This window comes from Anneissia japonica, unplaced genomic scaffold (assembly GCF_011630105.1).
Source record: "Anneissia japonica isolate Jap-2015-1 unplaced genomic scaffold, ASM1163010v1 scaffold3334_len1275209_cov185, whole genome shotgun sequence".
Classification (NCBI taxonomy): domain Eukaryota; kingdom Metazoa; phylum Echinodermata; class Crinoidea; order Comatulida; family Comatulidae; genus Anneissia; species Anneissia japonica.
In genome coordinates, this window is record NW_022738561.1 from 1,261,539 (window position 1) to 1,273,138 (window position 11,600).

At 35.0% G+C, this 11,600-nt stretch overlaps 1 protein-coding gene across 1 annotated transcript in view; it reads right to left on the reverse strand.

Moving 5' to 3' along the window:
• LOC117117629 (extracellular matrix protein FRAS1-like) overlaps positions 1-10,923 on the reverse strand; it is a gene marked incomplete in the record, with an annotated part of 121,841 nt that extends 110,918 nt beyond the window's left edge. The window contains 1 exon segment of the mRNA XM_033261997.1: positions 10,833-10,923. Coding sequence (XP_033117888.1) covers positions 10,833-10,907 — 75 coding nt within the window.
• Between the last annotated feature and the right edge of the window lie 677 nt (positions 10,924-11,600).

The following is an 11,600-nucleotide window of genomic DNA, read 5'->3' on the forward strand; positions in this document are numbered from 1 at the left end:
GGCCTCTGTAGCGCTCATGTGTAAGCCTAGGACTACGCTTAGTAGTCTCATTTGCAGTTACGTCCAGGTCTTCACTTTACTTACGATTGTCAAGTTTGGCCCTTAAAAACGAAAAAAAATTAAAAACACTGTCCACTTTTTTACTTACTTTGCCCACGTATTTTTTTGTTTTTACTAATTATAAATAACGAAAATAATTGTGTTGTAGGCCTAGGCCTTATAGGCCTAGGCTTTATAGGCCTAGGCTTTATAGGCCTAGGCTAGCTGTCTGCTGAGTCCTGCCCATGGTCCTACCTATCATTTTCATTTAAAAATCATTTTCTCCAGGCTAGGGGGCCGACCGATTATTGTACAGTAATTATATTTATTTAGCCATAGTCTATAGATACTGTAGCCTAGTTTTGTCCATATCGACAGGCACACATTTTTATTTATTGATTTTGCAACAGTTTTTCATGTTGGAAATGCTTTTTACTTCATTTTATAGAATCATGAACAACCACTCCATCTGAGGTCTTCCTGAGAATTTCCTGATGATGATGGCAAGGAACACCATTGACGAATTGCATCTTCGAAGAAAGAAGAAAACCAGATCATGTGTGGCATGCCAATTTTTTTCCAAACCAAACGGTTCTTTTCAGAACCACCAAATTACAAATGAGATTTGAAGTTGTCTTCTTTGTTTGCTGTCTCTTATACACATCTAGATACAGTATTAACTCACCATTCATCATACTCACTATCTGATCAAAATTATGTACATTCATCACTTCACTAAAATTTCATCTGTGCATGATGCAGGATACATTTTAATCAACAAACAAATATTACACTTACAGTACCGTTAAGTCTCACCTGTGTATTTATTACCAAATTAAATTTCTACTATTTACATAAAGCCCATCCAATAATTTATGACAGTACCTTCCTTTTTTAAAACTTTGCCACTTTCATTCTTTTAACATACACTTTTAAAAAAGCATGGTTTTTATCCAACATTTACAACTATGCAGCAGTTGCTTTAAAGCATTAAAAAATTGCGTCTCCATGTCTTTTGCCAATAAAATAACATGCTTTGCATTATGTGACGGGTCAATGTTGATGCAATAGCCCTTCACCCCTCCAATATAGCATCGTCTTCCAAAAATTTACTTGCCGGTCTATTAACACCTGAAAAATAAAAGTGCATCCCTGTGAAAATTTACCATTTACAGTCAGTATATCATAGTTTTTGATGAAATGGGTGGTGGAGAATTATCATAATATATTAATTTTTATATATAGAATCAGTAAAGAATATAATAAAAATGAAAATGCATAAATATTAAATTTAGTATTGACACACAATTATCATAACATAGGCCTAGCTACTAGGCTGCATAATTACAGGCCCTAGTCTATCAGCAAGTAGTGTTGGCCTATGGTAGGCTCTACACTAGGCCTACTAACTTTTATTATTAATGAATTAGAGAATGTTAATATTGCCTAGGGCCTTAAATTTGTTCTGGTACTGGCCATCACGACAGGTACCAGTGGTAAGCTAAGGCCTAGTATTCACTAAAACTAACATAGCTAGGCCTAGGCCTTTTTAATTAAATATCAAAGATCAAGAAGATCGTGTAGGCTCCTTCCTAGGCCGATCCTTGGCTATTCCAAGATCTACTCCCGGTCTAGGTCTACCTAGGCTGCAACCTGCCCTGTAGGCTAAAAATAATACACTTGCACACTCTCTTCGAAACACACATGCCAATTAAAACATCACCATTTAATTGGTTTTCTATTTTTCCTGTTGCCTCCAGTTCCTATAGGCCTAATTAAGGCCTAGGCCTAAATCGATATTTCAATCACGACGATCTCGCTCGTGATACGTTGCTATGTTATGATTGTAAGAGTTATCGACGCATGCGCGTTTGCCGATTTCAGCTTATCTTGTTGTCAAGTAGGTTACGTAACGGTGAGATAATTACCATCGCGGCGAGGAGGTCTGTAACTTTGATCTTCGCTCGATGTTACTCCTTCTGTTCTATTTTCTCTATGGTTAGAATAAGTATTAATAAACACTATTTATTTTAACCTATCGTAGTGCCTTTCCTTGCCAGTTAATTCTCACGATAATGGTGGTCGGTTTATTTGCAACCATAAACATTTCTCTTTTCTATAATTGTAACACTGATCGCACTGTAAATTCTCCATAATAATACCCACTACAAACCTTGTGGAATGTGTCTATTCCTGCACAAATAAAATTTATATGATGCCCTGTAATGCTATCATATAATCATTGTTATTGCGCTTTGGGGATATTTCAGTGTAAGGCGCTATTTAAAGTCCACATTATTATTATTATCTCTGCCAGGAGATATATATTTTCAGTCGTGTAAGTTTGCATGTGGGTGTGTTGTGTTTTGTCAAGTTTTGGTGTTTTCGTGTGGTTTTTTGGAGTGTGACATATCTCAAAAATGGCTGCATAGACATAATTGAAAATAACAGTGTGTTAGGTGTTAACCCAATAAAAGAATTATAAAATTTTGGAGATGGTCCAAGTAGGGTGTGGATGTCAGGACCATTAAAAGGATTTAAGAGCAAAGGTCCTAAACAAGATATTTCAAAAACAAACCAACTGATATGAATGAAATTTTTGTGAAAGTTTAGCAATGTTACAAGAAAGAAATTATTAAGTGTTGGTGACAATCCAAATTTGGGGGTTCTTAAATGCAATGACTCAAGGATAAGGTGACGGCCTGGAATAGGGTGAGGATATGAAAACCATTGAAAGGAAAATGTCCCAGACCAAATATTTCAAAAAATAAATAATCAACCTATATGAATGAAACTTTCGTGAAAGTTTAACCAAATTTGGGGGTGAGTTTGAGGGTCATTTTAATTTCTAAGGTCGTCCATGTTTCTTGTGTTCAAAATATCTCAAAAACAGCTGCACAGATCTTAATTAAATGCAAGTTACAAGGATTGTTAGGTATGACTCAGAATAGGGTGTGGATATGAGAACCATTGAAAGGAAAATGTCCCAGACCAGATATTTCAAAAAATAAATAAATAATCAACCTATATGAAAGAAACTTTCGTGAAATTTTAACCAAGCTACAAGAAAGGAATTCAAGTGTTGGTGCCAAAAGTTCCCAGACCTAATATATCTCGAAAATGGATCGATGGATAAAAACTACAATTTTAAGAATAGTTTGTCAGGTTTTAATGAAAAAGCGTTTAAATTTTGGCCATGATCGAAGTAGTTTGTGGATATACGTAGTAATCTTTTTGGGCAGATAGTAATCCAAATAGATTTGAAATCGGTATGAGTTCAGACTAAACTTTGTACGGAATATTCTCATTGATGTACATTAAGACACCGCCTTGGTTTCTTTCAAGCCTATCCTTACAAAGTTAACCACTTAAAGTAAGTTATTAGCAATGTGTGGCTTAAGGTGCATTTCGATAATATCTAATGTCTGGGTGAGTTGTGTTAATCCTAGTAGAAAAGTCGTCAAATTTGTTCATAATTGACCTAACATTGGTCATCCACACTGACGGTACAGGTTGATGTCTATTATATTAGCATTATTTACTCCGATAATCCAAGACCTACCTTTTGAGAATGAAATACCACCAAAAAAGATAAGATCTCTGCGAGATGACGGTAGGGATTCTTCTACATTTGGATTTTAATTTGGCATCCTCAAGGCTTTATCCATATAGGCCTACTATTATAATTAACGGACCATCAACTTGGCCAAATACATATCAAATACTGAATGGAGTATGAAGAACGAAGTATGCGTTCCTTATGTTAGAGGGGTAATCCGTTTGGAATGCAAACACAATACGTTAATTTGCATACAGAAAATCCCTCGGTTTTGCTAAGGTATTGTCCTAGCTATCTGTACGGCCTCCTACCTGTCCACCACGTATGACTATAGAACACAATGCAGCCTAAGATTTTCCTTAGTAATCTGAAGAGAATTCGCCACATCTGATCATCAAAAATAACCAAGTGTTTATCGCAAGAATTACAAACAGCTACAAAACTCACCAAACAAACACAAATTTAGGTTTAACTAGTATAAATTTACCTAAAAATAATCTAATTAAAGCCACCACGGTGTGGGCGCGTTTATAAATCCCATTCATTACCCAGTCAGCAGCAGGCTGACTGGGTTGTTACTGAGCAGTTTCTTCTTTCTTTCTGGCAACATTTTAAAAGGCTACTAGTGGCAAACTACTGGACCAATTTAATTAAAACTTGGTCAGTAGGACCAGCACCACCTCCCATTTCACAACTTGGGGTCAAAGGTCACACAAGGGGCATCGAGGTAAAAAAAACCAATAATCGTATAAAAGGCTACTTCTCTCACAAATAATGTAGCAGTCTTGTCCTTTGCACATATACATTGGCATAAGGCAGTCTATAGGGTGTTCAGGGATAAGGGGTCAAAGATCATTAAGGGGTTATTTTTATCTTTTTTCTGGACACATTTCAAAACGCTGCTAGTGCCAAACGGTTGTGCTGATTTCAACCAAACCTAGTCAGTATAGCCGGTGACACCTCTCATATATGGGGTGTTCACTGCTTGGGGTCAAAAAGTCACATTGGGGTCATTAGGGTAAAAAAATAAATAGAAGATTTCTGTCACAAATAACATACAGTCTTGCCCTGTGCACATGTGTATTAGCATAAGGTAGGGTCTCTATGCTGTTCAGCGATTTAGGGTCAAGGGTCATTAAAGGGTTATCCTTTTCTATCTGGTAACATTTCAAAATGCTACTAATTGCACGATTGGACTAAACTCAATCAAATTTGGTCATTAAGAACCAGCAAAACCTCCTACACCCCACTCTGGGGTTAGGAGTCACATACTGGTCATCGGGTTAAAATTTTCAAAATAACCCAATTGAGCTCAAATTTGCCAGGAATGATCCTTAGGACCTTCTAAACACGAAAAAATACTCTTCACCTCATAGGTCAAAGTTTATAGGTCAAAGGTTCAAAATGCTACTAATGGCAAACAATTGAACAGAATTCAATCAAATTTGATAACTAAGAACCAGTGACACCTCTTACACCCTAGTCTGGGATCAGGGGTTACATAGGGGTCATCGGGGTCAAATTTTCAGAATAGTCCAATTGAGCTCGAATTTACCAGGAATGATCCTTAGGACCTTCTAAACATGAAAAAAAATACTCTTTGCCTATAGGACAAAAGTCACAAGAGTCATTTTGGTGAAAATTATCAAATATTGCTAGTGACTAATGATTGGACCAATTGCATAACACAAACTCCTACCAAACAGGGGGTGTTCACAGCTTGAGGTCAAAGGTCACAGTGGTCACCTTAGGGTCGAATCGTGAAAAGTGACTGGGTTCATGTTCTATTGAACATAGTATCATTTAATATTGTGTTCAAAATGTAACGTGTTGTGAAATGTAGGACGACACTGAATTTGTGAAATTCGAATTACAAAATCTGAAAATAGCCACTTTTAAAAAGAGTCCACAAAAACGTATCTAAAAGTGGAAATTTAAAGAACATTTACTTTTTAGTGAACATCAGAATTGGGGTTCCCCTTCCTCTTGAAATAACAAACAATTGCAAAGCTAAACACATGAAGGCATGGCACCTAGCCAACTAATTGCATTCACTAAGTTATACAAGCATCTGTGCAATAGGATAATAATCTACAGTAACAAAATTCAATGAAAATGTCATGTAAAAAGTGTGGCAGAGCTATTTTCACAAGGAGTATGTTTTTGACATTTATGAAACATAGAATGTATACACCAGACAAATTACCCTGTGATTTATCAGAAATGTAGGTCTTATTACTATGAGGTAGATTAATGTAATTTATGCAATGTATTGTGTATCACCAAACACAGCACCCTGTAATGTAATAACAACATGTTTTCTTTAATTGCATTACTTAATAATTTTAGTAATATGATTTAATAAGTAAATGCCTATTAAAATCAATACTAAATCATTTGTAAATGATATTAAAACTGGTTAACAATGATAACCACATGGTTATTATGTTAAATATTGAAAAAATATATTAAAAAAATGTTGATGATGAGTGGAAAACAGTCATTTACTGTTCAGGTTAAAAGCACTCTGGTTATTTACATTTGTACAGGATCTAAAGAATTAATGCTGATTCTCATAAAATGTTTAAATATCGTTATTGAACACTGTATGGAATATACAAAGTAGTGCAGTGTTGAAATGTTGATTGATCTAATTGGTCGATTTATAGCATCAACATGCAACTATTACCAATTGTTTGCATGGTTGAAAGTACTTTGAAATGCTCTTTAAACATTTAATTTCAGATGTTTTACTTTAAAATGCAAACCAGAATATTAGGCCTACTGTAATAACTGCGCTATACTGAAGTTTTGAAGTATTTAAAGTTCAAATGTTATATAAATTCTGTTAAATATAGCAAATTCTTATTATTTATACTTGTGTTATTTTCTTTTGTGATTGTTTCTAATGATATTAATAATTCCTTTGTTTGCTTATTTAACTTTTCATACTTTTACTTTACAAAAATGCTGATTTTTATATTCAAATTCTGGTTGTTAACGTCAAATCTGGATCTTTTATTTTAAGTTAATCATGTAATAAGTTTTTTTTCTCTGTGAGAGATCGAAACGTTCTGAATAAGTACTCTGTTTCTTACCAGCTTTTACAAAAAAGAACTTGTCAGCTCTATATTTTTAATGTTCCATTTTTTGCATATCTGTTGTTTTTGATGATGAAGTAGAGTAAGAGCAGTTTACTGTTTTGGTTTATATTCCTTGCTCCTGGCAAACTTGTACTTTTATTTTACACTAAGCATGCTCATCAAGCTTCTTTACAACAAGTGAACAGAAACTGGATAAAGTATTTTTAGTACTGTACTACTATTTTTTTTTAAACACTTTTTGGAAATTGTTATTGATTGTCAGTGAAATTTATCCTAGATTATGATAATAAATTCACAGGTACAGTAGAGTACTGCTTTCATTTTTCAACTTAATGTCTGACAAAATATTGTAAATATTGTCTGGAGTGACAATATGTCAGATAAATTATCTAAAGTTTGATGCTGGTATTACATTACTTCTATTAATTTATATGGTGATTTCACACCTATTGACAGGTACTGTATATCAAAGTTCTGGTACTGTTTTGGTTTCTTCAGTTGTGTTTTGACAACCATTCACTATTGGCTGTAATGTAATAACTGTGATCATTAGTGTCCCATGAGCAGTAAAAAATCTCTTGGAAAATACAGACTTTTTTTGGTCCTGAAGGACCAAAAAAAGCATCCCCTTAATAGGGGTGTCCCTTTGAATAGGGATACCCTTATTCAGAGGACACTATAACCAAAAATGCGAAATTGTCCCCTTAATAGGGGTTTTTGGCATGTTTTCATACAACGATAAACATACACTCTGTATAATTTTATTTTTATTGACATAAGAATCAGCTATACTAAAAGTAGAATTAGATCTAATTTATAGCAACAATTTGCAATGCAAATACAATTTATAATATGAAATCATGACAAATGTAATTAAAACAACAATAGTTTTATATGTTGTAGAAGCGGTTTGGTGCAGCGGGAACAGTATGGTATCCCAACCTCGAGGTCTGGGTTTCAGTCCCTTGCTGTATTGTCGGGCTCTTAGGTAGACCATACAGGCCTGTATGGTACATGTTATGCCCTCCCATTTTAATCAAACCATCACTGCATGACTTTTTCCACCCAGAAGTATAAATAGGTATCTGGTGGGTTTGCCTACTCCTGCGATGTTTACCAGCAGCAACACTTAACACATGCGGACCCAATGACAAGGGGAAAAGAAGCGCTTTGTATAAGCAACATAAATAATAAAATAATAATTAAATGTTTCCAACACTATTTCATGATGCAATGTTAATGACCAAATATTCCTTTTTATATTTAAAATATTGAGCTTACTATTGGATGAATGTAGCATGAATAGAGTAACCACTTAGAATTAATGGTGCATGTTATGGTATGTATTAGAATCCTATATGAAAGTACACGAAAAACAAAGGAAATGAAATCCCCATGGATATGTTGAAATTGACAAGACTGGTTTACATAAGTAACTCATTCAGTAGGCCTACAGTATACCAATGTTTATTCTAAAAATTCAGGGGAAAAAAGTCTGGTTTATTGCTCAACAGGTGTTAAAATATGAAGTTGAATGAATTTCTCTTACTTTGAGACTGCTGTAGTTGTCGTGATACAAAGATAAAAAAAAATTAAGTGTCCCATTAATAGGGGTTATTTCACCATTTGGCTTACTCAGAAAGTGTCCCCGTCCCCTTAATAGGGATGTCCCCTTAAGGGGTTGGCCATAGTGTTAAAAAATATATTGTCCCTCGTTTCACAGAAAAGTGTCCCCTTAATACGGGTGTCTCCTTAATACGGGTGTCCCAAAGGAGGGGTTCTATTATAACCCATTTCTTGAAAATTTAAAAAGGTTTTAATGAATACAGGTAGCAGACCATGGGTAGAGGTGGAAAAAATATCAAAAGAAAGATGAATCGGACTAACGACATATGGATTAGGATGTGTTACGCGAGCACTGTAGGGGTCCCAAGTTGGAAAAATTCAATACTGGGGGAAGATGGGAGGAGGAGAGGCTGGGCCCTGTTGAGGAGATTCCACCACCCCCCCCCCCATCCCACTTACCCCGTTGGGAAGAGGAACCACAATTCGTAGGGAAGAATAAATTAAATGTACTGTATTTTCTATATATTAATAGATAAATTGTCAGTCTTTTGGGGCTTTTACCCCCTTTATCACTTTCCATATACTGTATTTTGAGCTCCTGACCACGCCAAATTTGCTCCTGTCAAGACATCTGCAGTGACGGATCCAAGAATTCCCAATAGATGGGAACAGGGAGGGGCTTTCACATATGTAGGGTCTATCTCAACCCCACCATGGTTGGGCTGAGGTAAGAGAATGTATAAATATGGCACCTCTAGATGGCCAGAAATGGAACATTCAGGCTTAAATTTGAATATGATTTTCTTTTTCTCTCCATCATTTGTTTTAATTTAGAAAAAAAAATGGGGATGGGGACTTCCCTATTAAATCCACCACTGATCTGGTTAATGAGCTTTCATAACATTTGATTTTATTTTGCTGCACATTGTGATACACAAAATGATAAATAAGTGAAAACATATGCAAATATTATGAATTTGCGGGATATGGGTTCATATTAGGTATTAGGCGATCGCATTACATAATGGTGGAACGGTAAATCCCAACCTAGCATAAACGCATGGAATTCACGCAAAACATGAACCTAATTTTAATTATTGTCCTTATAATTTTCAATTTTATCGTAGCATTTTGCTTCATGATTATGGAGACGATAATAATAACAATTATTTTTTTCGTACATCGGGGTCATGTGAGTAGCTTCACAAACGTTGACACAAAATGCACATGGTTGGTGGAGGTTGACGTTCACAGGAAGAATGATACCACTATACAGTGTTATGATTTTAGAATATAAACTTGTGAAATTAATGTGTGCTATAAAAAATGAGTTTTCTTGAGCTTGTAATATTTCTTTTTACTGCAAGTCAATTGTAGAAAAGAAAGTCACAGCATATTTCCATACACCTGCCTAACTACCCATGCGTAAGCTTTGTATCTGGTGGTTATGTTTACAACATGGTGCGTGAGGTTGCATGCTTCGCACAGTAGGCTGTCAGCAGTAATGAGTTAGGCATAGAATCCTTATATATAACAACTTTCATTCAAAAACTATAGTTCAACTGAATACAATTTACTCTACAGTTTTTTAATAACAATTATTTCTCAATGGGTTTTTGTTTTTTTCGAGCTAGTCAGTTTGGATGAATATGGTACAGATAAGATGTCAAAATTGACTGCAATAAAAGCGAACTTGGGCCGGCCCAGGTTCAGCTTACATTCAGATGTAAAGTTGACTCAAAAGTTGGACTAAATTTAGGTCGGCTCGGAACTGGCTTAACAATTATTGATTGTTCACACCTAAAAAATGCCGACCCTAAGGCGGCCCTGAGCGTAACTCTTCAGTGTGATTGAGCTGCCAGCTCTCACATCCATCCACATATCTCCATCCATCCAGTAATGGTATAAATTACTTAGACATTGAGGAGCCAAATAAAAAAATTATGCAAATAGCAAAAATGAACAGATTACATCAACAGAAAAGTAATTTCTATATTACAATATGCTTCTGTGTTCTAAACTCAAGCCATAATTATGAAGCAATTGACAAAGCATAGATGGGAATGATGATGCACAATTGTCCGCACATTCACCATCAATGCCACTTTTGTATTCGTATGATATCAGTTTTCAATAACAGAACCCCCTTTCACCAGCCACCAAATTTAAAGTTAATAAAAATTACTAATGAAAAGCCTTCATGTAAAACCATTTGTTCAAGATAGACAAATCAACTAGTGATCATTATCAAAGAGAATATACAGTAAAGCTCTCAGATATTTCGCAATAAAGAACTTATTATCTGGGTAGGTAGTGGGGTGTGCAAATGCATTATGCAAAATTTTAGACAGACTCCATGCCCCAGTGGTTTTCCTGTGCTTACGACTATTGCAGATATTCACAAAGCGTCCTAGTTCTGTTGTACAAAAGACATCCTATCATTATAATACTGCTATTGTACTCTGGTAAAACATCAACTTTGGAACATACTGTATGTCTAATGCACTCAAAGAAATACAAGTTAATTCAAGTTCACAAGAAGGTGAGATACATCAGTAACTTACCCCGATTATTTCGTCATTGTACTGACATGACCCTGAGTTGGAAGCACATTCTGGACAGCACTGGTTTGGAGCCATTCTAAGTCTTTCCCCCTGAAAAATATAAAAAAAATATTAAAATAATTTCTGAGAAAATCAGCTTGGTATCAATAATCAACATGGTAATAAAATATCAAATGGAAAAAAAATATATATATTCTTGTGAAATTTTTTTTTTGGCAAGTATGAAGTATTTGGTACAATAACATGTCAGGTAAGGCAAAACATCACTCATATGATATTTTCCTGTGCAAACTTATCGTAATAGCAATTGAAGTACCCATTGCTACTTGGGGATCAACACCAAGCACAAGGCTATAATTACCTGGAAGTCATGGGTTCAATTCCTACCTGAATCACTTACAAATTTTGTTCGCAAGTATTTGGGAATGTACTTTAGTATTTGGCACGATAACATGTCAGGTAGGGCAAAACTTCACTCCTAAAAACCCCAGTAGTTATTAAAATACAAGAAAACATTAAAAATTAAAAACCTATTGCACACATAAAGTTGAATATATAATCAATACTTTATGGAACAGATCGATCATGATAAGCAAGCTTGATTCTATTCAAGTTTATTATTTTCATCCCACCAAATGGCTGTTTGCGAAACTGTATCTCAATCACAATGCAAATGATAATAAAGTCTATCTCTATCTGTATCAATTGACAGAAAATGAATATGGTGGTTTACTGTTCTGGGAAAATTATTAAAGTATACAAATAGTC